The following is a 26955-nucleotide window of genomic DNA, read 5'->3' on the forward strand; positions in this document are numbered from 1 at the left end:
CAGGAGGTAGTTTGAGGCCAGAAAAAGAAGAGGGGAAAAATCTGTGCGAAAAAATGAGACAGGAAACGTATTTGAATATGTTTGCTGGAGGGGTGTGTGTGCAAGTGTGCGAGGAACAAAGAAGCTGCACCTGCAGAAGGCCACCTCGCGGAGGGGAATTCCTCCTCTTCTCCCAGGGGGCTTCCTGCCCCCTGCCCCGCTTGCGCTCAAGGCAGGCGCATCCGCTCGAACCCATCGCCAGCTTCTGAAATGCGAAAACAACTCCCCCCCCCCCTGGCCAAAGCAAGCCTCTTTCCCCCTCAGCTGGCTCCTGTGAAAAAGCAAACACCACCAAGTAACCATTTGTTGAATTTGTGTAGTGGATGCAAAAGGCAGCCCGGAAAGTTTCTGCTCTGATTTTTAGGGGTCCTGCCGCCCAGTCAGTTTTTTCCATTGTCTTGCTGTTTTCTCCATCTGTTGGTCAGGAGGCTGGGGCCACTGGCCCTGCACCGGACCCCCCCCCCCGCCAGTTGCCCAGACGTGGGCGCAGATCTTCCTGAAATGTCTCATGTGGCCACCAGGTGGCGAGAGGCCCTTGGACAATCTTCTGCCCAGGAAGCCGCCTCGTTAGTAGCTTGAAGTGGGCCAGGTCAATCAATCAGAATAGAGCTGGAAGGGTCCTTGGAGGTCTTCTAGTCCAACCCCCTGCTTAAGCAGGAGACCCTACCATTTCAAACAGATAGACGTCCAGTCTTTTCTTAAAAGCCTCCAGTGATGAAGCAGCCACAACTTAGCTGTTCCACTGGTTAACTGTTATCCCTGTTAAGAAGTTTCTCCCTAATTCCAAGGTGGCTTCTCTCCTTGATGAGTTTCCATCCGTTGTTTCTCGTCCTGCCTGCAGGTGCTTCGGATAACAGGTGGACCCCCCCTCTTCTTTGTGGCAGTCCCTCAAATATTGGAAGAGTGCTATCGTGTTCCCCCTACTCCTTTTTTTCTCTAGACTAGCCGTACCCTAACCCTGCCAACCAATCTTCATATGTTTTTGTCTCCAGGACTTTAATAATCCTGGTTGCTCTTCTCTGCACTAAATTTATGTGTCTTGTGAATAAGGAGGGTGGGAGAGAGAGTTGCCAGCGCCAAGGAGGATAGAGGGGTTGATTTGGAGAAACTAAAGCAAGGTGGTTCACTATCATTTTGTACCTCCTCAGCCCTTGATTTAGTTATTTGGGGAAAGGGGCAGAATTTTCCTACCTCGGTTCAGCATCTTTAATAATAGCAATAAAGTTGGAAGGGACCTTGGAGGTCATCTAGTCCAACCCCCTGCTCAGGCAGGAAACCCTATATCATTTCGGACAAATGGCTGTCCAGTCTCTTCTTAAAAACTTCCAGTGTTGGAGCAACATGTCATGGGAACCCAGCCATGTGAATCAACCTGTCCCAATCCTTTCCTTTGTTGGAACAGGGCTTGTTTGTGAGCACAGAGCCTCTGGGTAGCTTGCTTTTTAAAGGTTGCTGTTCATTTATTTAAGCATATTTACAAATTGCCCCAGCCCACTGCATTCTGGGCAGCACAGGATAGAAAACACACACACACGAGAGAGAGAGAGAGAGAGAGAGAGAGAGAGAGAGAGAGAGAGAGAGAGAGAGAGAGAATGACCTCATTTTAAACATGCCAAGATGAAACAAACAGCCCCTGACCTGTCACTGGAGCATCCGCGGCATCAGCGACACCCCCAGCTTTGCTCTGTCATCAGCCTTTTAATTGGGTTTGGATCGGGTCAGTGAGTAGGAAGTTAGTTGCCTGGGCAGATGTGCGTGGGGCACACCCAGTCCCTTGGGCCTCATTGTGCACAACTGGGGAGGGGAGTTGCATCTGTGTTGCTCTGGCCTTTTGTTCCAAGGCATCACATTTCTCTTCTGGCTGGGTTATCGTGGTGCCTAGGGTTTTGGGAGGAGATAGGTCAAAACAGGCAAAGGAACTTTTTGCCAGGCCAAAGGTGGCTGGCATCATTTGGCATCCCGCAGATGCCCTTGGCCTCTCATTTGGCAAAGGCCAGGACCACGGAGGGATGCAGCTCAGCATCTGTTTCCTTACTCTCCCGTTTGGCTTCCTCTGAACAGGTTGGTGAGGTTCCTGGTTCTAACCCTGCTTGGAAAAATAAGATTGCCAGGCTGCTGTGCTCACCTCACCCTTAAGCTGGTTGCTGAAATAAGCCCTTGTCTAGGCTCCTCGTAAGCTCGCTTTTTAAAGAATGCTGGTTATTTATTTAAGTGTATTTGCAGACTGCCCCTGCCCGCTGCCTTCTGGGCAGCACAAGAGAGGCCCAAGACCATAAAAGTACCTGACTGAGTCGGCGCTCTGGCAGATGCCCACCCAGCTTAGCCTGCTGTGCAAAGGCACCGGCCATTCTTTTTCCTCCCTCCCCGTCAGTCTGGCAAAGCAGATTGGTGGGAATCGGGTGGGTGGGTGGGTGGCAGCATCTGCAGCCTGCCTTTCCAGTTTAAAAGGAAAACAAGGAACGAATCAGGGAATGGAGAGCCTTTTCCGAGCTACCCACAGGCGTATCTTGACTTAGTATGTGCTTTTACTGGATGTAGGTTCAGGACAAGATCTATTTTGCACTACACACCAGCCCTGCGAGGTGGTCTGAGCTGAAAGAGAGCGACTGGCCCCAAAGTCCACAGGGTGTTGCAAGACTAAGAGCTAACCGGAATCTGTACCAGCCCAACATCTTAACCAAAATACCCACAGGCTCTCTAATTTCTTTCAAATGATTTTAATGCTTCTATTTAGATATTATTGATGTTTTTTGGCTGTGAGTGACAACTCCACCAACAGCCCCGCCCCGGGACAGGCAGGACGAGGTTCCAGTTCTGAAGGCTGCTTTTCTTCAGTTCCCACCGATGTCTGGCAGGGCTGCCAAAAGGATCCTGGCTGCTGTCAGACACATCATGCGCAGCCAGGCTATGTTTTGTTTCTTACCGCTTCCTTTGCTTTTCCTGATCTAGTGGAAACAGCCCGTTTGGCCAAGCGTGGGGGGAACGTGGAGGGGAAAGGAAGAGGGGGAGGAGGACAAGGCAGCCACAGCCCCCCCAGATTCCTTCCAGGGGTTCCTGGGAAGTTCTGGGGTGCCGCACACGGCCACGGCCTGCAGGTGGGAACATTCAAACGTGATGCTTTGACTGGTGAGTGCATCTCAGCATCCGGCTCGCCTCCGAACCGGCTCTTCCTGCATAAACACTGGCAGACTTCCAGGAGATCCATGTGGGACCCAACACCCCCGCTTGAAAATATGCGCAGCCCAGGAAGCAGAGGCAGACGGGGTGATTAGCTGCTGTGCCAGCCCTTCATTAAAATGCTCAGGGAGGGGGAAACACTCAGGAAGGGGGAGCCCGAGAGGTGGGGCAGAGGGGGGGAGGGAGGGGTTGCCTATTCATCTGATGAAAACCTCCTTCTTGATCCCCTCTGGATAACTGTCTGGTTGGGGGAGGGCATGGAGAAGTGGGGAGCCCCTTTTCTGGAAGGAAGGCAACCGTACAAACCAAGGAAGCTTCCCGTTTTTCAGTCTCAACCCAGTGGGATTCGGGAAGGTCTCCATTCTCCAGAAGAGCCAGACTCCAAGGATCAGCAACTTCCCTGCAACCTCAGCAGCTTTAAGATGTGTGGACTTCAACTCCCAGGATTCCTCTGTCAGCAGGCTGGCCTGGGGATTCTGGGAATTCTAATCCACACCTGGCTGGGGAATTCTGGAGGTTGCATCTTAAAAATAGCTGAGGCTAAGAGGTACTGCTCCGAGCCCAAGGGCGACCCGTGAGGGAAGTGACTCAGCGGGGACCCTTGAACAGGGAGCCCCTGGATCAGAAGCGATCCTCGGAGAACTAAAGAGGAGGAAGGTGGGCAACTGGCTTAGCCTTCCTGGCTGGGATTAGCATTTTAAAAAGATGGGAGAAAGGTTTGGCCGCATCTGGGCCAACACAGCAGGCCTTGAGGCCCCCAACGCCCTGGCACCGGCCCAGTTGGGTGAAAGCAGCCAACAGTGTGTGAAATATAAAAAGAAACCAAGGTTGGTGGGATTTGTCTTCTCTTCAAAGAGAGATGAAGTCTTTGCCTCTTGAGCTACCGAAAGTAGTCATCTACTGCAGGAGAGAGCGCCTTCCTCCTCCTCCTCCATTAACCACTGGTCCCTCCAGGTGTTCGGAGGAAGAGGCAGCAGCTGGCCACCTTCCTCAAGTAGCAGAAGAATGCAGCAGGGTGCCAATTAGAACAAATTATTGCTTGCCTGTCTTGCTTGGCATGGAAATACCCAACCAATCCAAGCTCTCTCTCTCTGTGTGTGTGTGTGTTTGTGTTCTCAGCAAGCCGCCCAAGGCCCAGGTGACAGCACCGTCTTTCTGGAGCACAGAAGGCCCTCTGAAGGTTTCCCCCTCCTCATCTCGCCACATGCACAGGAAACCCTCAGCAACACACAATTTTGCTTCTCCATTTTCAAATGTCAGGTGTTTGGTCTTATTGCGCCGCTCTAAAAGGGGTGTGTGTGTGTGTGTGTGTGTGTCTTCCTGGGGGTTAGGGAAACAGCAGGTGGAAAATTAAGACTTCAGTTTTCAGATGAGCTTCTCCTTTCGTTAATTTGGAATCCGACCTGGCTATCTGTTCTGCTATGCTCCGTTTTCTATAGGGAGGACTGATCTGACACAACCCTTTGTCCCCCTATTGATTTCTTTTATGACTCTGACAGCTGGAGGATGTGTGTGTGTGTTTTCCAGCCAGATCTTCTAACAGATTCGGAGACTGAAGCGCACACAAGCCAGACACCTCCTAGGCTTCAACCTCATCAGGGGACGCAGGGAGAAAACGCCGGGCTGCTTGTGGTAAGAAACGGATCCAAGAGAAGAGGCCGGTTCCCGGTGCCGCCGCCTCCATCGCTGTGCCTGCCTGGATGTGCGCATAGGGCTGGCTTGGAGAGCGTGGCAAACGAACGCGAACAGCTGGCTGAGGAATTCTGGGAGTTGAAGTCCACAAGTCACAAAAGGGCCACGTACGAAGACCCCCGGCCATAAAGCCACCCCTGGCAGCGCCCTTTACCGCTCTCGTAGGCGTCCCTCGGCCAGCCTGCGCGGATCCTTTAAGCAGCGACGCGCAGAGGGAGAGCCGCCTGCCCGGGCAGCGGCGAAGGCGCACGCGCAGACTCCGGGTCTCCCGGGCAGCCAGGGCGCCTGCGCGGGGCTTTCTCCGGCTGCGGATACGCCCTCGCGCGGGCACGCCGGCCGGGCGGGAGCGCGCCCCTCCCTCCCCCTCCCCCTCCCCCTCCCCCGGCGGGGCCGCCATGTTGGGCGGCGCGTGTGGGCGGCGGGCGTCAGAGGCGGCGGCGGCCGGCGGAGCCCCGAGCCGAGCCGGGCCGGCCAGCAGCAGGTGGGAGACGGCGCGGAGGGGGCAGCGGGGCCGGGCTCCCTGCCGGCGGGAGGGGCGGCGCCGTCTGCGGAGACCCCCGCAGGCTCTTTCGGGGAGGGGGCTCTGGCCGGGCTGCCCGGCTTCCCTCCTGCCTCCCCCGCAGGACCCGGCCCGGCCCCAGGGGCTCTTCTGGAGGGGAGGGGTCCTCCTCCGCCGCCCCCCCCCCATTGGCAGGGGGCTCTCCCTTCAGCCTGGGTGGGGAGGGGGAGGGCTCGCTTCTCTGGGGGGGCGTCTCCATCCGGGATCCTCCGGGGGGAGGGGGAGGAAGGGGGGGCGCTTTCAAGGGGGGGGTCCACCCTGCCTTGGCCAGACCCTGCCACCCCCCTTCCCCGCCCCAATTCACCCCCCCTTTGGGTAAAAGATGCTTCCCACCAAAAAAGACCCCCCCCCTTTGGAATGGGTGTGCTCGGGTGGGCCCAGAGGAGGGCTTGAGCCCCGCTTTTCTGCAGCCCTTTCGGGGTCTCCTTGCCCTTCCCGAAGTCCTCCCCGCGTCTCGGAGTCCGGCTCGGGAGGAGGACGTTGAATCTTCGTTCGTTTTTATTTCTTTTGTGCTGGCAGCCGAGGCGTCTCGTGCAGCTTCTGTGCCTCGGGTTAAAAGCCAGGCTCTCCCCGCAGCTTCTGCCCTTTAGCCAGGATTCAATTGGGCCGAAAGCGGCTCCCGGATTCCTCCTTATTGTGATGGTTTTCTGGTGGGTGTGTCTTGCGCTTGGAAATGATGATAGAGCCTAAACGGGGAAAAGAGACCGAAGTTGGGTGATTTCCTAAAATGGACCCAGAAGGGAAAGAATCGGCGTCTGTCTCTGTGTGTGTAAAAGGGAAGAGGTCGGGCTGAGCTGCTGAAGATCCAAAAGGTATCGGTGTAAAGCAAGTGGGTGGGTCGAGCTACGGAAGCTGCTTTGCATGTCTAGAAAATGTTTGTCTTCATCCGAAATGGGAAGGAAACACACACAGGATGGAGAATGGTCTGAGGTGCGGTGTGGGTAACACAACAGAGATTCTCGGGAATCTCTGCCTTCTCTTTCCTCCAAATCCTGAGGTTCTTTTCAATCAAATTTGAAATGTCTTTCAGTTGGTTGAACAGTGAATTTGTGCAATCGGGAGCTGGAAATTCATGCAGTCGGAATGTGTGCGTACTGGGACTGTATTTTGTATTGGGGGGGCTTGTCTTTGTGAAGGAGTCTTTCTGAAGGGATGTGTAACGCAGGGTAGATTCTGACACCCTGCATTCTCTGTCATTTTTGTTATTTTCATTAGAATGAGAGCGGTAGGGTTTTTTAAATTCACGGCAGTGAAGTCTGTAGTTGGTGGTCTTTCTTTTGCGGCTTCAAAGCTTGTTCCAGCAACCCCAGAACAGTCAATTCCAGGAAAAAGGCTTTCTCCTCCTTCTACCTTGTCAATTGGAATCAAAACAGTCAGAAAGGAGAGGTCTGTTCACTGATTTTCCATCTATTTTTCTGTCGTTTTCTCTTGCATTCTGTTCATCGGCAGATCATTGCTGAAGCATTTGTTCTACCCTTGCAGACATTCCAGGTTTTCCATCAAATTATTGAATTTTAAAATATTTTATTAAAGTCTGTGTAGTTTGGGAGATATTTGAATATCATATGAGTTTAACATTTTAACGCATAGGGACCTGCAGTAATGAAATACTGTGATGATACTTGGTTTCTTCCCTGTTGTAGCACAATTGAGAAAATGCATTTACATTAAATGCCCATATTAAAAAATGGTGACTGATTGCAATTATGAGGTAATATCCAGAACAGTTTTGGTTATCGATGCATTGGGTACAGTAACCTTCCTTGACTTGGTGCCTTTTAAGAGAGTTGGAACCAAGTAAAGATAAAGTAAATCAACTCCAAATGATTTCATGGAGACACCCCTGACGTCTTGGATATGTAGGTTCTGCTGTTCGGGGAATTTTTATTTTTTATTTTTACTTTCTGGTCTAGTCTGATATTTCTTGTGGTCTCCCATCCAAGTATTAATCGGGTTCTTCTGGCCCTGCTCAGTCTTTGGAGATTAGCTGAGAATTTCCACTGATAGTGCTGGAATTTTGTGAGTTGTTGGCCTCTTGTTTCTGGAGGTGTTGTGTTGAAGAACGCTGGTTGTAAATTGGACCTGCATGCTGGTACAGAGCTTGTGAAGTCTGTGCCGTGGGGTTATGATTGGGGTTTCCTTGGTTCTCTCCACCTCCCCCCCTTTAAACAAAAGTGATTGAATCTAACACAGATTTATTATAACTTCATTGAAAAGGAGTCTGCAGCCTTTTTGTGCAGACAAGTAAGTTAGGAATCTTAATATGTATGAACTGGCTCTACATCACTTAGAAATGTTCAATTGTCAGTTGAATCTGTGGAGATCTATCTGGGAGTAAATTTCACTGAAATATTTGAGGCATGGCCAGCTAAGCATGAGATTAAATATATGTGGCTCTCCTGAACAGTCCCACCGAGAGTGTCAAAATACGGATGCGGATACGAAAGGCTAATAATGTTTAGGGATTGACTCTGCAATACACAAGCCTAACTTCTGGGTTGTTGCAATGGAAATTCATTGGCAGGTGTAACAGTTTCTAGTTGAAAATACATTACAAAAGATCATTGTGACATTTCCTCAATATGGGTTAGCTGTATGAATAGTTTAACATTGTTTGTAGAAAGGCAATTACATTGCCACGTAATTGGAATACATTTTTTTTTGTAATATCATTAACAGGGACTATTTCTACTCAGAATTAAGCCCTACTGAGTTTAATGGCGGTAACTGCCACATAAGTGTGTAGCAGACTGTAGCCTTTGAATTAAAACGGGAAGCCTTCTTTAATCATTTTATTTACTGATGTGTCTTTAGATTCCTTTTCTTCATTCTGATCTTAGCAGATGTCTTCCAAGTAATTTTCATGTGAAAGTATAGTGCTATTTGCCAGGGATCAAATAAACCAGTCTAACTACACGACATGAATTTTCAAGTTTTGACTTGTCGATAATGAGTATTTTGGTTTGTCTGCAGCTTTCTAGAGTAAAGTAGCAATGTGATATATATTTATTGGTATATGTGCATGATATATATTGGTGTTAATTCCTAGCCAATATGGCTAAAGACCACATTTCCTGCGAACTGCAGATATTGTACTGTATCACATCTGCAGATCATCAAGTCTGGATCTTAGTCACAGGGCCGAGAAACTGGCACTTTATAGGGCTATAAAAAGTCTGTGTTCTTGCTGTCAATTTTGTTTTTTAACTTGCTGTTATTTATTGTTTAACTTATTAATTTTTTTTATTTTAATTTTTAATTCATTGCAGCATAAATGTGATACAAATACAATAATTTAATTATGGGGAAGCTGTTACAATTCACTTTGAGTCTGGTGGTTTGCGAGCTTCCCTGGAAGGCATGGAAAGGCTGCCGGTCAGTGACTTAAATAGGTTGCGCAGGGCTACCCCACGGCTGTGGCGTGAATCCATCAAGCAAACCCTTCCTTATTTGCCAGAGTTATTTTTGGTTTCTCTGTGGTTGAGCATAGTAAGAGGGTGTTTTTATAGAAGGTGAACTCAGTGGTCAATATACGTAGAAACCGACTATTGTGTTTGCAGAAGATGCGGAATTTCTGCTGCATCTTGAAACTCTTTTCCTGGGTTCTTTGGAAGCTGATCAGATGGTCACAGATTTCCCTAAACACCAGCTTGCAGTTCTTAGCTACCCTGAACTGAAGGCCTTGCTCAGCCATACGCCCACCACCAAGGTCATAAAAAGGGCTAGCTAAACTTGGTTTGCTGAACCTGCTTCATAGAGCATAGCTCAATTTGAGAAGGGATTGAAGCCCATGCCCTAGCTAGCCCATTGCTTAGGACACCTTAGGACTAAGGTGCAGGAACATTTGCTTGCAAGCTTGACCAATTCTCTTCCGAGCTGGGATAGTGAGCGTGTGAGAGGGAAGCACAGCCTTTTCAGGGTGTCAAAGAAGCCCTGCGGTGTAAGTAATCTTTCCGTCCTGTTGGTCTCCAAGTGACCATGGATGATGGGCCTTGTTTACAGTAAAAATGGAGCGTGCTCCTTTTCCTAAGCATCCCCCAGTGAAGAGTCTGAGCTGCTTGCAGGAAGCAGGCCATTTGTGAGGCCAGAAAATTTCAGCTATCCCCCTTCACAGGGGCCTGGGGCATTGCCCCCCCCTCCTGTTAATCCCTGCATGCTTGAGGACTTGGGAAGGTGGAAGGAGTGTCAATGGAAAGCTACAGAATTCTAGACCAGTTCCTCACTTCTCCAGAATTTCAGGTTTTAACTCACTTGTCTGAAGCCAACCTCACTGAAATAAATAGCTAATGGAAAGTATTTGTTTTCAAAATTAGTTTTTAGTAGCCATAAAAGATTTCCATGCTCAGTGGGCCTATAGTTTCTGTAGCTTCTCTGCGTGCTTTTATGACGTTTGAAGCAACTTTAATGGTTAGTTGTTGCATTCCTTATGATGAAGAAAAGGAGAAATGGAAATTGTTCGCTTCTAAAGATGTTCTTCGTGTTTAGACAGACACTTTTCAACTCCTTTAAAAGTTCAAAAAACATTGTAGTTCCCAGTTTACTTAATGGATTTAAGTGGAGTTAAATTGCATACAGTGTTGTCTGGATCTTCCTGTTATAATTTCTTTCGTCTTTAAAGTTATACTTGTGTTTTAAAAGTTGTTTAATAATGTTCACTGGGTCCATGAGACTGGTATCCTCTTGATCCTCTCGAGTTAATCTTCGAGATTGAAAGAGTAAATGATAGCTTCTCTGGGTTATTGTGATTTATGAGGTATAGTCAGCTCTCTGAAACTGCGAGTAAAGAATGAACTGTTCTTCCATAAATGAAGCAAAGAACTAGCAAACAAAACCTTCGCTGTTTGGCTTCATATACAACGTCTTGATTCTTATTCCCTGTGCCTCCTTGGTCCGGTTGCAAGCAGGTAGAGTGTGACAATTAACTGGTTAATTAGACGGAGTATATTTTATGCTACAAGAACTCTGCATTTCAGGGGATAATTTTTTTAAAAAAAGGTCAAACATCCTATATTCCAGATGTATGTTTAGAGTTTTCTTTGTTGGTTTTTTCTTGTGGCAACATTTGTGTTGTGAATACTTGAACACTCTGTGAATCATTAATGTTACAGATGAACTCTTAACAAAGTTGCCCTTTTTTAGGCTATTAGCTAGGATACCTTTGACAAAAATGGAGTTAGCACTTCAGTAAGGATACTTTGGAACTATTTGCAAACACTCCCTGTTTTATTTCAATAAGGCGGAAAGTTTACTATGTCCCAATGCAAGGACGTTGAGCAAGAGATTGTCTGGAGGTTTGGTAACACAGATGTTGTGTTTGCATTGTCCAGATGGTTCACAATGACATTTAGGGCCAGGGTGTCCACTCTTGGCAACTTTAAGATTTGTGAACTTGAACTCCTGGGGAGTGGCTGGCTGGGGAATTCTGGGAGTTGCCAAGGTTGGACATCCCTAATTTAGAGCCTCGATGTGAAGCCTGCAAACCCCACCCCCAAATTTCTGCTCAGCCCAGCTTGAATCAAACTGAATGTGCCAACACCTCCACCTTGTAAATGTGTTCAACAGGATGGTCAGCCATTCTGTAAGTGTCCCAGTACCAAACGGTACTTATTGCACAGACTCCACCAACTGCTGCACTGCTTGTTCTTCACATAGGAGCTGTGAGTCCAGGAGCCCCCCCCCTGGGTTGAGCACTTGTCCTTTCCAGAGAGCCCCAGCCCCTCGGTCTTGGCAGGATTGAGCCCAGCTCTTCCCCCCCCCTGTCCAAACCTGAACAGTATTTGAATCGGGACATTTGCTTGCTTGGGTTCTTGCCTCTTAATCCAGGGCAGGGCTGCGTTTTTCACTGGAAATAAACCAATGGAAGTAAAATCTCTTGTGAATTTTGCAAGCCTTATTTCAAAATGAGTAAATTGCAATTTGGCATTTGGGAAATCTTCAACTGTGGCACATTCCATCTATCATACACTTGGTCTCAAACCTGATGGGAATGCACTGCCTGAATTGCTGAATGGTCCTACACCTTGTAAGATCAAGAGAAGTATCAAATGGGTTTCCTTCTCTGCTTCCATAGCAGTGCTTAAGATCTGCCATGGTCCTACTCTGTGCCCCAAGAAAATTCTGGGCATGGAAATCTGATTTTATTCTCTCTATCTCTGTGTCTGCAGTCCAGCTTTCCCCAACCTCGCACTATCTGGATATGTTGAATTGCAACTCCACTAATCTCCAGACAGTATGTTTGTGTTTATCCACTTTACTCTTTGTTGTACTGTTAAGAGTAAGCCCGCATTGGGCCATGCGGTGATATTAGCATAATTTGAGGGTTGGAATTGTTTGAGGGCTTCTTCGCATATATGTACAGCTCTCTGCTTTCTCCATTCCTTGAATACCGATGTGTTTGTGTTTGTGTGTTTTGATCTCAAAAATACTTGGTTAACTAGTTGCTCCTCATGAATCAGATTTCCTGTTTTCCTCCTCCTCCTCCTCCCCCCTTCTCAGTGATTTCTGATGATGGTTCAACAGGATCTCTTCTGGCTTTTATTTCAAAAGCACCCAATTGTGTAACATGCCTTGAGTTACGCAGAGCCGAAAGGCACATGACGAAATCGTCTTGTTGAAAGAAGGCAAGTCCGATGACGGGGCATGGAGACTCCTGAGTTCCTTGGGGCATGGTGGTGCAGCAGATGGTTCATCAGACCACCTAAACCTGGCCAATATTACATGCTTTCCCATAGCTTTCTTTCCTAGAGAAAAATTCTCCTGAGAGTGTCTCTTTCCCTTTGGTAAACTGACAGTGAAGTTGCAGCAGAGTCAGTCTCAGCCTTAGGATCAGATTCAGCAGTTCTCTGCTCAAGCTTTCATTCTAGAAGTTCTGAGATGGAAACGTAGGGTATGTTCAAGGACAGCTGTCAACTAGTTTGTGTGCTTTAGAAAAATGACACTTGATTTCTTTCTGAAATACATTTTACTTGCTAAATCTCAGCTTGGTTCTTTTTTTTCTGCAGAACTCTATGTTTAGACAGTTGGAATGCGAGAAAATTCCTGCGACCTCTTCCAGGACTCCTTGCTGTTCTGTTGATACGTTTTTCCTTTTTTTACCATGGCAGAAAAGGTCTGATGCGTGTTCTGCATATGGACTTTTATGCCTAATGCCCAGTTTTATTGCATCTGTTAACCATCTGTTAACTGTGATAGAATGAAATATAGAATTCATTTTCCTGTTTAGCTCTGGAAACAAATCTTTTGGACACACACACACACACACACACACACCCTTTTAAATGCACAGCTTCTTTCTTGTATTGGTGTCTGATGATTTGTTACTTCTAACCCAGTCTCCCGTGAAAGATTTGAGCAAGGGGTGTAATGAAAGCCCAGTTCTTTGTTCATCCACCTGAAATGTCAGGGAAAAGAGGCCATTTGGAGTGGAAGAGCAGGGGTTAGGAGAGTTGAGGCTTCCTTCCTGTCTCTCCCTGGGACATTGGGGGTCTCTCTCGCTCCTTTTGTACCACCGGAAATAGTTGGATTCCAGAGCTGCAGGGGGGTCCCCGGGCTTCTCTTTGAAATCTGGTGGGCTTTAATTCCAAGTGAGCAGATGGGGCTTTCTTTCTTTTTTCTTCCTAAAGTGGTATTAGACCTGGAACAGGAAACATGCCTGGCATGTTTTACGTTTTCAGTAGAAGAATGCAGGTGGTGCTTCTTCTTGCTTTCAGTCAACTTTTAAAAAAATCTGTGGGTCGTTAAGTGGCTTTCATTATCCTGCAAACTCAGAACATTCCTGCAGTTTCAACAAAATTGGAAGGTGTGATGCACTTTCCTTAATACTCCACAGAGTATTAAGATACGAATCTCCTTTTGCTCTAAGCAGGCAGTAAGTAACTTGGGGGTGTCCAACCTTGGCTGTTTTAAAACTTGTGGACTTCAACTCCCAGAATTCCCTAGCCAGCCATTGAAGTTGAAGTCCGCAGGTCTTAAAGTTGTGGACACCCCTGGGGTAACTTAGTTAACCCTGAAGTTAACTTAACTGAAGTTACGATAAAACGCTATGCCTGGTGCTAATTATTCATGTTTTCTGCTCTTCATTTTGGAGTTTTGTACGCTGATATTATTGCACCATAGAATGTACTGTAGTAATCTAGTTGTTGCCTATAATTATAAACATTTATTACTTCTCTGTACACGGCGTCTCTGTATATACATCTAGGAGTATGGCACCCTACTTAATTAAAAGAAAGGCCTTGCCTCCAAAACTGGGGAGCCCTAGCTGTATCGCCAGTTTGGAAAGTTATGCGTGAAAAGACCCACCTGGGATTTGGAAATCCCAAGTCAGAGTGAGAATTTCTGAAGTCAGTGGTAGATCGCGTACTTCTGTAAAGAATGCCAACTAAAAGTATTAGTTGTTCCTTTAACGACCGAGTCTAGATTGTGTTAGAAAAGGGGGCTCTGGCCATGATGGATCACGACGATTGTGGTCATCTAAAGCTGCTTCTCAGCTTCTAAAATGCTTTGCCAAGGTTTTTGGCCAAGGACAGAACTAAAAACAGTCTGGAAGCTCCCCAAGGCAAAGCGACCGTTTGCCTAATGTGGTTTTGGGAAGAATTTAGCTTCCAGTCTGCATATGCGTTTCCCCCCCCCCCCTTCTCCACTGTTCATAGTCCTGCCTTCCGTCTGAGTCACACACTATGTTGTTGAGAAGGCCAGAAAAGGCAAGTGTTTTTGAGGTCTGACACAGTGGCTGCATCAGACTTATCAGGAGGCCTAATTGCAGATACGGCTTCAGTTGCAGGAATAAATCACAAGATCCCAAGAGAAATGAGTGCTCTTTGACAATAAACTGACAGTTTGCTGCAACTGCCAGAGAAGTGCTCTCTCCCTCCCCCCCCCTCTCTCTCTCTCTCACACACACACACACACACAACGTCAACTTGCATTCTGGTATTTTGCCCAAGCAGCTGCTGCATAAAGTTTAATTTTCATTGGTGCTGCAGTTGCAACTTCATGTCCCTGTAGAGACCCCGTTTCTGCTGAGTTTGCACATTTTGTGGGCGATTCATCAGTAAACTAATAATCCACAGGGCCTCTTTAAAGAAGGTTAATTCCCTACTAATGTAATGCTTTGCTTTTAATGAAAGTAATTTGTCAATATTTACCAGATGATCTATTTTACCTTCCTGCCTGTCAGATAGTGACTTGACAGACGTTTTGCAGTCTTGATAGAAGAGGACCAGAGGAGGATAGGAAGCAGCTGGTGCCCTGGGGTGTCAGGGTTCTCGGGCTGAGACACCCTTCCTGCGGGGTCTGTGCCAAAGTGTGATACGCAGGGAGGAGGGGAAATGATTTCAGCAGAAGTTGCTTCCAGCCGGTGGTGCCATCTTGTCTGTAGCCACAGCTCAGTCCTCCTCCTGGTCCTTTATCTGGCAATCCGAGCTGTTCACGATGTTTTATCTGCGTCTGGATGCCTGAGGAAGGCCTCTTGAAACACTCCTGTGTGCCTGTGGCTGTGCAGCGGCGAAGATATTGCTGTAAATGGGCTTTGGACTCTTTTCCACCATCCGTCTTAGCTGTGGTGTCTGCGGTGATTTAGTCTCCCAGGTGCCGCTGAGGAGAGCTCCGGTCCCCGGTTCCTCCTGTCGTGCCACCCCACTGACAGATGGGATGCTGAAGTTGGATTTGACTATTTTTCAAATGCTAGAAAGCCATTGCCATGGTTACTAATGGGATTTTCCCTCCTTTTTAGGTCAAGCTTCCCAGTTTCTTTTGCACCTTCCAGGAGGGGAGGAAATGACTTTATCGGAAATTGCTCCAAGTCGGCTGTCCTTGCTCTGTCTTCCTGTCCGAGGGACTTGCAGAGGGGAAAGCGCCCCGGCAGCCAATCCCTGAGGACTTTCGGGAGGAATCTGCCTCGAAGGAGCAGGAGATAAAAATGACAACTTCGTCGATTAGGCGGCAGATGAAAAACATTGTGAACCATTATTCAGAGGCCGAAATTAAAGTCCGGGAAGCAACTTCCAACGATCCCTGGGGTCCCTCCAGCTCCTTAATGACCGAAATTGCGGACCTGACTTACAACGTGGTAGCCTTCTCTGAAATCATGAGCATGATCTGGAAGCGGTTGAACGACCACGGCAAGAACTGGAGGCACGTTTACAAGGCTTTAACCCTGCTGGATTACCTGATCAAAACTGGGTCAGAGCGGGTGGCCCAGCAGTGCAAAGAGAACATCTTTGCCATCCAGACTTTGAAAGATTTTCAGTACATTGACCGGGATGGGAAGGACCAGGGCATCAACGTGCGCGAGAAGTCCAAGCAGTTGGTCTCCCTGCTGAAGGAAGATGAGCGGCTCAAGGCGGAGAGGGCCCAGGCCTTAAAGACCAAAGAACGCATGGCTCAAGTGGCCATCGGAGTGGGCAGCAACCAGATCGCCTTTGGCAGAGGGTCCAGCCAGCCTAATCTGTCCACCAGCTACTCTGAGCAAGAGTACGGCAAATCTGGCGGCTCTCCAGCCTCCTACCATGGGTGTAAGTGCACATTGTGGGCTTTGGTGTCCTTCCACGCTCTCTTCTGATTTGCGGGTGGGTTAAAAAAAAGAAATGCGGGTCTTTGAACCAGCTACCTGGTGTGTGGCCCTTGTTTGGCTGGTGCTTTCACTTTAAAGATCTTCTCCGGAACAGGGTAACAGCCCTGAAGTTGAACTGGAAGTAGCTCTTTCCTGCAGGGGTTCCATCCCGCTTGGTTATAATTTTGACTTTTATTCTCTCGTAGAAAATTTTGTTGCATTTTTAAAGATGGAGAAATGCCTCGTTGAACTGTTACGGGGAAAAGGTTCTGTGATAATAGAGAGTTGATTAGTGTAGAGGTGCTACTAGACTCTTGGACTAGTAATAATAATAATTTTCTAAAATAATTTCTGTGAATCTGTGAAAAGTGTGGTTGCCATTTCCTCCCTACTTTGGGGAACACTTATCAGACACACGTAATGGGAAGCCCTGGCGTTCCCTACAAGGCTCAGACAGCGGAAATATCCTCAGGGAAGAGTTTCTGAATGGCTGCTCAGAGTTGAGTTGTTTCTGTACGAATTTTGTGAAAGAGCAGGCCTCAGTTTTTGACTTCCTCATAGTTTGGAAATCCGAAGGTTTGTGGAAGTGGCAACAAAGCAGGTCTCAGGATGTCGAAATTGGATCTACTCAGTGCCATCTTGCGCAAACGTCTGAGTCAATGATCAGGCGCTTTGTAGCAGGATAACAAAGGATCTCTTCACGGGTCACAAGGAAACCGTTTAGGCTGGATCGTTGGGAGGCGAGGCTTTCACGGCAACGCCAGGATGCTTTGGAAATTTTAAGAAATTGCAGGGTCGGCTGGGGTGCCGATGAGCTGCCATTACCGGCCTCCTAATGACATGATTCATTTCTCTGAGGGATTTAAATGCGGAGTGGAAGGTGGAAATAGGTCAGTTCAATTTACAGGCACAGTTTTATAAAAAATAACATAAGCTTTGTGGCCATCTGAATCTGAAATGCTGCTATGATTTTCAATCTCTCTGAGAAATTTGAAGCAGTGCCGTAAGAACAACTTACAGTTAGCCGAAGGTGGAAACAGGGCGGTCAGCTGCCCCAACCAGATTTACTCAATGCTGAATTCTGAGGGCTTTGCTCTCTGCCTCTCCTCCGTGTGCATGGGATCATCATTATCAAGGATTCCTGCTCTGGATGCAGGCAAGGATTGCGTTTCGCTTTGTTTGACGTTGCACCCAGATGAATGCTTCATGGACCGAAACAGGCCTGGGAAGCTTCCCGTTACTGTACTTCTTAGGAGAGGGAGCCAAATGCCAGGGAAATCGCAGCTTTTGGGCAATATCTCTCTCTATGTAGAGAGCTTGGGTACGATTGTCTAGTTTGCCATTCTTTACTTACAGAAGATGTCTGGGATTGGACCTTGGGAGTTTCTGTACACTAAGTGGGCACTTTTCTGTGGAATAACGGCATAGGGCGGGGTGCATGTCAGCGTAGCAAGCCATCCCCAGCCATGAGAACCGCAGTGCCGTTAGCGTGCCCCTGTGCACCGCTTGCTAGCACCGTATGATGGGGCTTCAAGCCTGCATCCTGGGCCTTCTTTCCCCCGACCGCCTGCTGCCTTAGAGGGACAGCAGTTCTGCGTTTAAAGTGGTGCCAATTCGGAGTTTGCATTCCAGATAGTCGGCCTCGACCTTAAAGAGTCTGGCCTTGGGATTGCTGCCTCATCAGGCGCCCTTGGCACCCCACCTGGCTTCCAGACCGGGTCTTTACGTGCAGCGTGTAAGTGGGAAAGCTCAGTCGGTGCATCTGTGGTTTTTGGGGAGAATACAAGTTAGAGGACAAGCAAGGACAACCCCCTTGGGACCCCCCTCTTCCCCTCCCCTCCCACCCCCAAGTATCTCTGGCTGTAAGTCTCAGGTTTGCTTTTCCTCAGCCAGATTTCGGCTTTATCAGCCTTCAGCTGGCTCCTCTTTGGCAGTTTACAATTCCGGGTTCTCCGTTTCAATTAAAGTAATTGCCAGTAGTTTGGCAGTTGGGGTCTGACTGGCTCAGGGTTGGCTCAGCCTTGCGCCCTCCTGAGGTCGGTAAAACGAGGACCCAGATCGTAAACCGCTCAGAGAGGGCTGCGAGGCATTGTGAAGCGGTATATAAGTCTAAGGGCTGTTGCTAATTATTGGTTTGCTCTGCCTGGGGACTCTGCAGTTCGACAGTGGATAAGGAACATCACCCGCTTGGCCTTAGTTGTGGAAGTGTAGCTGACGCGCTGCGGAGGGTGGCCGAGGTGGAGAAGAGGGGCTTTCAGCAGCCGAGCTCCTGCCTCTTTTCCCCTGCAGCTACATCACCACGAGTGTCTTCCGAACTGGAGCAGGCCCGGCCTCAGACCAGCGGGGAAGAGGAACTCCAGCTGCAGCTGGCCTTGGCCATGAGCAGAGAAGTGGCGGAACAGGTGGGTTTCGGGCAGAGCAGCGGCAGCAGCATCACCCGATGCACGTTGGGTCGACCTGCCGTCCACGCTAGGAAGGTGAAGTGAGGAAAAGGGCTGGGAAGAGCAGCTCTTCGGGTGCAGCTGGACTACAGCTCTCAGCCCCCTCCCCTTCTGGGTTCGGTAGGCTGGAATAGCAGGGGGAACGTTCTGCAACCCTGCAGGGGCCGTGTCGTCACCACCCCCAGTTTCCCTATTAACTGAAAATCGCTGGTGAAAGTCTGGCTCCCAGCTCGGCTGTCCTGGACAAACAAGGAGCTGACGATCTGTGGAAGTGTATGACAGTTGTTACGAGTTAAGTAGGATCCAAGGAAAGCTGCAGCCTTTTTGCGAATGGATGTGAATCGCTCTTTGGACACTCTGGAGCTATCAGTCAAAGCCTAAAGCAAAAATTTTGCAGGTTTGGGATTAAGCTTTAACGGTGCCAGTTTTCCAGTTCGGCTTCTAAAAGCTTAAACTGACGAGTATGGAAAACTCTGAATCTTTGAGGCACCCATGGCTTAGCAGTCGCAGTGAAGCAGGAGGAGTGAAAATGGGCATTTTAGCGTCTTTGGTATTAGATCAGGGGTCTCCAAACTTGGCCGCTTTAAGACTTGTGAAGCCAGTTACGCTATGCGAGTCTCACAGTGGCCAGGTTTGGAGACCCCTCTACTAGACGACTGGGTGACGAAGCTGTTCCCTGTTTTGCAGCCTGGCTGGAAGTCTAGACTAGGAAATTCAGAAAGGCAGATGGGAAAAGTGTCGTCCAAGCACTCGGCTGTCCTGCCGAGAGAGGGGCACAGACGAGTCCCTGAGCACAACTCGTGCCTTTCCTTGAGCCGTGGGGCGAGCCTCTTTTAAACCTCCCACTCCTCCTCCTCTCTGCAGGAAGAGCGCCTGCGCCGCGGAGACGACTTGAGGTTGCAGATGGCCTTGGAAGAAAGTCGCAGAGATACCGTCAAAATTCCCAAAAAGAAGGAGGTAGGCGGTTTCCTTTGAAAGAATTCTCAGACCTCACTGGGAAGGTGGGACACATTAGAAACGGAGCCGGCATTGCAACTCTATTTGATACGAGTATTTATGCCTTCGTGGAAGACACGGTGTTTTATCATAAAAAATCTTCTCTCTGTACTGGGATAAAAAGCCCAGGTGATCAGCTGAGGGCATGGGAAAGAGTGAAATGGTGCTCTTTTTCTGTTCCTTGTGCTCCTCTGTTTCTTTTTGAAAAAGATGATTTGTGGATCCTGTAAAATGTTTATACGCAGCTAAAAATAACCTTTATCAGCAGCACGCAGCTTTGCTGGACCTCATGGATGCGCTGCCCTCTTCCGCCACCCCTGCCCCAAAAGGCGAGCCTTGGAAGCCCCCAGCTGCAGCCAACCACGCTGACCCTTGGGGGGGCCCTCCAGTCGGCACTTCCACCTCCGATCCATGGCAATCGTTCGGTAAGAGCGGGGGGAAAGGGGTCTTTTGCTGCCCACTCCCACAGAGCCCTCGGGGTGGGACGGCCCATGCAAATCCTGAAAGTCTGGCTTCCCTGGTAGTTTGGCACCTTTTTTCCTCCTCCTCCTCCTCCTCCTCCACCCTACCCAACTGATCCTCTCCAAACCTGGCAACTTTAAGACTTGTGGACTCCAGCTCCCAGAATTCCTCAGCCAGTATACAGTCCTATTGGCCGTTAGCCCTCGTTTTTTATTTTTTTAGTTCATTTTGCAGAAGGTCTGCGTGTCTCCTAGGCCAACAAGCAGCAGTTGAGGTGACTAAGCCAGGCCGTCGCTTATGGGTCTTTGTCTGGGGCTGCCTTTGTAACTGGGTTGCGTCTGGGGGAACTAGGCGGTGGGAGTTGGTTATTTTCCGGAGATGGTTAGTATCCTGCGAGGAGGCTTTCGAAGAAAAGATTAAGTGGATCCCAATTTTCTTGGAATCGGGTTCTGCCTCCCTTTTTCCCCCCAGACTCCCCACTTAAACCTTTGACGCGCCTTTTTTCCTTAATGCTTTTCCCGAGGCTGTTTCAGCGATGAGATACTTGGAGGATATCTGTGGAGATTCTCAGACTTCCAGGTCACGGTTGTCCCCAAAGGTGCTTTTTCAAAAGGCAACTAGACTTTTGTTTTTCCTTGAAGACACTTCATCTGAACTGAAGAAGCTTCTTGGATGAGAAGTGAAATGTCTTCAAGGAAAAACAAAGTCCAGTTGTGTTGTGAAAAAAAAACACCTTTGGGATACTTGGAGAATACATGCCAGAGAAGCTTGCAAGACCAGGGGATTTATTCCAGCAAATGTTCAGGTCTCGAATTCCCCTTTCAGATGCCCAGATTGGGAGTTTTTTTTTTCTGTTAACACCAAAACTGGATGTTGTCCAGCTTTGCTTTGACTATTAACCACTTCTTGCTCAATTCCTTTCCTTTGCTTCTTCCTCCGCTGTACCTGTAAGGTGGGCTTTACTATTCCTTATCTTAGGATGCAGAAATGGTGGCCTGTGCAAAGGCACACAGAAATCATCCGGTCTGTTTCATTCCCTGTTAGGATTGTTCTTGGTTTTTGTTGCAATATTGGTGTGTCTCCAGTATAACAAGCTTAACACCAGCTCTTGCTCAGCATTTGCTTTGAACTGCTCTGTCCTCAGACCCTTTTCTCTTTTGCTGCTGGAGATAAAGGAAACATCTGGGAGGGCCTGGGTTTGGGGAATGTAAGGAGTTTGGGGAACATTTTATTCTTAAACCTAGGAAGGTGCCATCAACCCCCTGTATTAAGGTTCAAGGAAAGAGGCTCCCCAAGCTGCAGCTGCAACCACCTAGGGGGCTTTCAGCATTGACTGATTTGATTCATTGATAACGGCCCCTTGTTTGAGCTCGCCAGCTCCTTGGCTCCCTAGGATGGTGCTGAAGAAACCAGATTTATGTATCTGAATGCCGCTGAAAAGGCTGACTCAAAGCAGAACAGAGGCCTTTGAGTTTCGCTTAGCTGGACGGGGTTTTCAGTGAAATTCAATAAGAGCCTCCTCAGAAGAGAGTCTTGTCCTCCAGCCCTGCCGTTTCTGCGCCTGCCCGCTTTTGTCCTCCGATTCATGAAAGAGCAACTTGTTTGGGAGGCTTCCATTTACGGCAGCCCCGGGCGATTAGCATTTCTTGCATGGAATTGTCGATAAATTTGCCGGAAATGGAGGCCACGGGAAGAGATTAGCTGCTTTCTCTGGAAAGCTGTGCGGTGTTTCCTGTCTTCTGGACATAATGACTGGGAACCTGCACCGGTTTGTAAATGTGGATCAGTGTTTTTACAGTTTTGTGTGTGTGTTTCCAGCAGGATTCCTTTAAACAGATACGCCAAAACACAACCGACCAGTGGAAAATTTGGGCTCCCCTTGTTTAAATCAGTGCGCTAAGAAAATGGGAGGAATAGCAACTTGCTGTTTTAATTTTGTGGCATAATCATGTTGATGCAGATCAAGAAACAGCCTTTAACTTTTAAAAATAATAATTAAAAAATCCTGTTAGAATCCCGTTTACGATGAAGCAATATGGGATACGTGGACGGGCAGCAAGTCGATCCGGGTCTTCAGTGTTGGAGAAGATCAAGAGGGTTCTTCACGTCTCCTCGTTCAACTTCAGCAGAAGCAACAAGATTCCTTTGCCCCGTTTGAAATCGCAGAGCTGGATTTAGGATTTCTCTGTGAAAAATGCTCCACAGATTTTGGCTTAGGATTCCAAGTGTTGTGTGTATGCTCTTCGCATCTGGTTCTGTTGGTGAATTTCTGAGTTAGGATGAGGATTACATAAATAAATCCCTCAGAACTGAAGTTCCCCTCTCGTTGGTACCCGGTTGGATGTCGGATTTAGATCTAACCTGGCTGTAAAGCTCGTACCTCCTTTGCCTGCAGGTGCCAAACCAGCCGCCTCTGTTGATCCGTGGGGAGCCCCTGCAACATCCTCAGCTGCCCAGCCTCTCCCGAAGAATGCCGATCCTTGGGCTCCTTCCCAGCCCTCCTCCGTGGCAACAAGGACAGCCCTGGAGCCCTGGGGACCAGCACCAGTAAACAAGCCAATTTCTGCCTCTGGTAAGCAGGACTCCCGCCCTCTTTCTGCGTCTCCTGGAGGAGCCTGTCTTATCGGGGGCTAGGTCTGAAGCGTCTTCTCTGGCCTGTAGGTGGTTAGTGGCTGGACACGAGGTAGAATTATCACCATCCGGCTGCCGTGTTTAGAAATATCAAAGCCCGGCTCAAGTGGTGGGAATGCTTTTTTAAAAAGCGAAAGATGACGGTTATCTCTCCTGAGCAAAGGAAAAGTTGTGGATACTCCTTAAAGCTTTTGTTTTATTCCCGTTGACATTCCCTGGACAAAAGACTTTCTCATTTTGGGGAGTTTTCCTAGGACACAGACGTTCCTGTGTCAGTAATTCTATCCGTTCCTCTATTCGTAAGGTCTCTGGTAGCTTGGTCTGTTTCGTGAAAGAAATCCAGTTTAATCTGTCTGCCGCCTGAGAGGCTGATATGCTGGGAATTTACTCCTGAACCCTTGGGTGGGCTGAAGGCACACAGCAGAGGTGTCCTGCGGAAGCTCGGTTAGAGCTCGGTCTCCAACCGTGTCAACTTTAAGACTTGTGGACTTTGACTCCCAGGATTCCTCAGCCAGCTATCCTATGCTGGCTGAGGAATTCTGGGAGTCGAAGTCCACAAGTCTTACAGTCGCCGTGGTTGGAGACCCCTGGGTCAGGCCATCCTGCAGGGGTCGAGAGCTCGTGACTCAGCCAAACATGGGAAGGCCCAGACCCCAGCCTCTCCAATCAGGGTAGCCAAGATTCTGGGGTGGATTTTGCAGCTGGGTGAAACTGATTATCTTGTCCTCCACAAATGTGTGTGTGTGTGAGAGAGAGAGAGAGAGAGCACCCTGACTGCGAGGCGTTAGAGGAGACCATATTTTTTTCCTAGGATTATGGAGAAGAGTCCTGGCTGGGGTGCAACTAAAACGAGGACACTCTTGTTTTCCACTGCAGGTAGTAAATCTTTCGACCTCTTCAGCAATTTGAATGGGACAATTAAAGACGACTTTTCTGAATTTGACACCCTTCGAACTTCTAACAAGCAAGGTATCTTTGAAACGGACACCAGAGTTTGGGGGCTGAAAAGGGGCTTGAACACCTGATAGGAAACCGCTGCTGAATGATCTCGATAGCCTTCCCCAAATTAAAGGGGGAAAAAATATCACAAGGGAGAACGTGACTCCTGTGGACATTGAGGCCTAGGTAAACGAAATCGTCTATCAAGGATCAGCGTGGTCGGTGTCTGAGGCAGGCTGGGATTTCACATCCCTTGGAAGAAGCAACAAGAAAAGGGGGAAGAGTAAAGCAGTCGTCTAATGTTTAAGGAAAACGGGCATAATAGGGATGGCGCCCTTTTGAGATCGATCTTTTTCAGGAGCCGTTTTTTCTCTTCCCCGGATTCAGGTTCTGCTGTGTCAGCTCAGAACAGTGGGACCACCAGCCCCGACCTCTCAGACTCCTCCTCCTCCTCCAGTAAACAGAGCGGCGCTCGGAAGACCCCCGAGTCTTTCTTGGGCTCCAATGCTGCTTTGGTGAATCTGGACTCCCTGGTATCTAAGCCCCCCCAGCCAGCGCCATCCCTCAATCCCTTCTTGGCTCCGGGTACGTCTTCGCCCCGAGTTGGCACTTGGGGTTTCTTGGAGAGTGGAGTTGCAGACGGTGGAAAAGCCCCCACCCCACCCCCGGGGCTCCTGTAATGAGTCTGCTCACTTTAAGGCTGACGGGCTGCATTGTGTGCTTTGAGTGAGGGCAGCTGCTGACCCCAGCTGTGTTTTAGGGAAAGGGCCTGGCAGGGAACAGGATCCAGAAACGCAAGGTGAGTTCTTGGAGAGGCAGTTGGCGCGTGGTTTAAGGCGGTCCTTCTAAACGTCGTTAAGATGAGTGGCTTCGGCTCCCAGAATTCCCCAGCCAGTCCTGCTTTAAGAAGTTGCTGACGTTTCTCAACACTGCTCTGAGTGGAGCTTTGGAGAGAATTGCCTGGAGGTGGCTGTCTTTGGGGTGACTCTCGAGCTCTCAGAGAGAGGACCCCGGTTCCAGGTTTCATTTCCATCTCAGCTGGGCTACTGGTGAGCCCCCAGTAGCAGAATCTGAATTCTGCGCTGCTTGGCAGAATTGCTCAGGCACGACTTTGGGTTGTGATCTGTCGCTCTGGCTGCCTTTTCTGCAGACCCCACTGCTCTCATTCCTGGGCAGTGGGCGTTGCGTGACGCACCGGCAGGGCCCCTGCCTCTTTGCCTTGCACTGAAGGTGTCCTGGAAAAGGGCATCATTGTTGCAACCTTGTGCTTGTGTAACTGTTTGCTGTCAGCCTGGACTGACTCTTCCCTTTTCTCTGCTCCCAGGATCGTCGTCGTCATCGTCGGCTAATCCTTCTCCAGCCGCAGTCAACCCCTTCCAAGTGAATCAGCCGCAGCCCCTCACTCTCAATCAGATGCGAGCCAGCCCCATCCTCGGGGGTAGCCTGTCCTTCAACGCTGCGCCGGGGCTGGAACCGGGGCCCCTTCCTTCTCTGGCCCCCTTGCCAGCCGTGGGCCCCGTGACCTCTCTAACCAGGATGGGCCCGGGAGTGAGCGTGGGCACGATGGGGTCCGTGGCTCAGCCTGTCCACCACCCGGGGATTCCCCCCTCGGTCTCTCAGCCGGCCAACGCGACTAACCCTTTCCTGCTCTAGAGGAGGCCTGGAGCGTGAAGCCTCCCTGGGAAAGGAGGCTGGCTCAGACTGAACTGCGAGCGCCGGAGACAGGGGTGGCTAGGCTGGCGCGCTGCTGTAGCTTTGGGTGGGAGCCCCGGGTGCCCTCGGCCATTCCCCGAGAGCTGCCCACATGCTGCAGAGGGTACTTTTCGTTGGGGTTCTTGGCAGCCTGGCAGAAACGCTTTGGCGTGGGTCACCAAAGTCAGTTTCTGCTCCCTCCTTTTCTGTTAATCATTTCAACGTAATAGGAAGACTTTGCCAGCTTAAACAGCTCCCTGTGTCGTTTTGTAGACCATACGCCGCACTCAGAAGTGCCGCAGCCCGAGCCAGCCAGATCCCATGCTTGTAAAAACACATTTGAGACTCAAGAGTGCTAGTGAACATGTTTGCACATAAACCATATTCTCTTCTAGACTGTTGGTTCACCCATAGTCCTTATATCGGTCTTGGCAAAAGAGGTACCTGGCCAGCCCAGCCCTTTTTTTTCTGTATATCCTCGCACACTAAAATGTTGCCCAGCTAAACTCCCCTTTCCCCCCCCTTCTGAGAATCGGGGGTTGGGGGTGGTTGGGCCAGCTCGTCCAAAGGAGGAGACCCGAAGCAAGCTCTGTGAAGTCCTGCAAGTTTTTGTGAAACCCCGCAAGTGTGCTGTTTCGTACGCAGTGTTGAATTCCTACACTTAAACGGACTGTCCGCGACCTCCGTCTGAATGGCTGGCATGCTGCACTTGTGTCCGGGGCCGGTTTTGGCGCTGTGCTTCCCGATGGTGACTTCATTTGGAGATTAATTACCCGTGCTCTTTTAATTTGACTTGCAATGCAAGGTTTAAAAAAGCATCTGGTGGGGGATACCGAGGGAATAGGGCGACTCGGGAACTGATTTGGGGTGACCTTTCGTTATTATGCAGTAATCCTTGTCTACTTTTGCACTTTTAAGGATAGGGCCCGTTTTGGATTTGAGTTCTCCAGGTCAGCGTTCTGTTTTCACTCTTGCTAATTTTTATAATGTTCTTATTTAACAGTCAATAGTTTTGATAGACTTATCAGGTTTAGTGGAAAAATTAAGATACTGTCTTTCTTTTCCAATTCTTTTCTTTTTTTGATTTAATGTTTCTTATTTATATATAAATATTTTAGCTCTTGGTTTTCATAAAGAGAATTTTAAAGGGAATATCGACAAACCTTCTGCTTTTGAACAAAGACATTTGTATTGAAAAAAAGTGGAAAAGCTCCTGTAACATAAATTTTGAGAGGAATATGGCTTAAGGTGACATTTAAAGAGGAAAACACTACAGTTGCCTTTCAGTTTTCCAGTTTTATGAATACATCTCTCCACTTTGTGTAAAAAAAACCAACAACAACTCCTGGAAGCCTTTGAGAGGTTGAAGATCATGGAAAATAAATGACTTCTCTCTTGTAATACTTTCAGAAACTTAAAAACAAAACATTGCTGTATGAATGTTACTTTTAATTAACTAAACTCTTCTAACTAAAGAACGCGCTCCGTGGTGTTACGTGGCTCTGTTTACGACCTTCTCTGAAAAGTAAAACTTTTGATGCTTTGGGCTCCTTTTTCCCCCCACTAAGCCATACTCAGGTGTAATAACTGCTTGAAAATTCTTTACTTTCTTTTCAAACGGCAACTGCAAGAAAGCACGCATGAACATGTCTGCATGCTTACACACAGGTGTTCACAACAGCGAGACGCGGTGTCTTGATGCTGAACCCTCACTTTGTGCAGCAGGACAATAATTTAGAAGAAACATCCGTGCCAGGAAGCCTCTTTTGGGGTGA

The 26955-nt window shown here is 48.7% G+C and overlaps 1 protein-coding gene across 6 annotated transcripts; it reads left to right on the forward strand.

The window, feature by feature from the left end:
* The first annotated feature begins 5283 nt into the window (after positions 1-5283).
* EPN2 (epsin 2) lies at positions 5284-25430 on the forward strand. Of its 6 annotated transcripts, none has more exons than XR_014493707.1 (9): positions 5284-5389; positions 15201-15981; positions 18309-18421; positions 19325-19417; positions 19722-19881; positions 22314-22490; positions 23426-23518; positions 23876-24287; positions 24813-25050. XR_014493707.1 is itself a non-coding variant. In XM_083373041.1 (9 exons), the coding sequence occupies exons 2-9, from the start codon at positions 15387-15389 to the stop codon at positions 25139-25141; spliced, it is 1758 nt and encodes a 585-aa protein (XP_083229167.1). In that variant the 5' UTR covers positions 5284-5389; positions 15201-15386; the 3' UTR covers positions 25142-25430. The 6 variants fall into 6 exon arrangements, 5 of the variants coding, with proteins under 5 accessions (XP_083229167.1, XP_083229170.1, XP_083229171.1 ...); XM_083373041.1 differs by having other exon boundaries at positions 23876-24073; positions 24813-25430; XM_083373044.1 differs by having other exon boundaries at positions 19725-19881; positions 23876-24073; positions 24813-25430.
* The last annotated feature ends 1525 nt before the right edge of the window (positions 25431-26955 follow it).

Source organism: Vipera ursinii (genome assembly GCF_947247035.1).
Source record: "Vipera ursinii genome assembly, chromosome: 13".
Lineage (NCBI taxonomy): Eukaryota > Metazoa > Chordata > Lepidosauria > Squamata > Viperidae > Vipera > Vipera ursinii.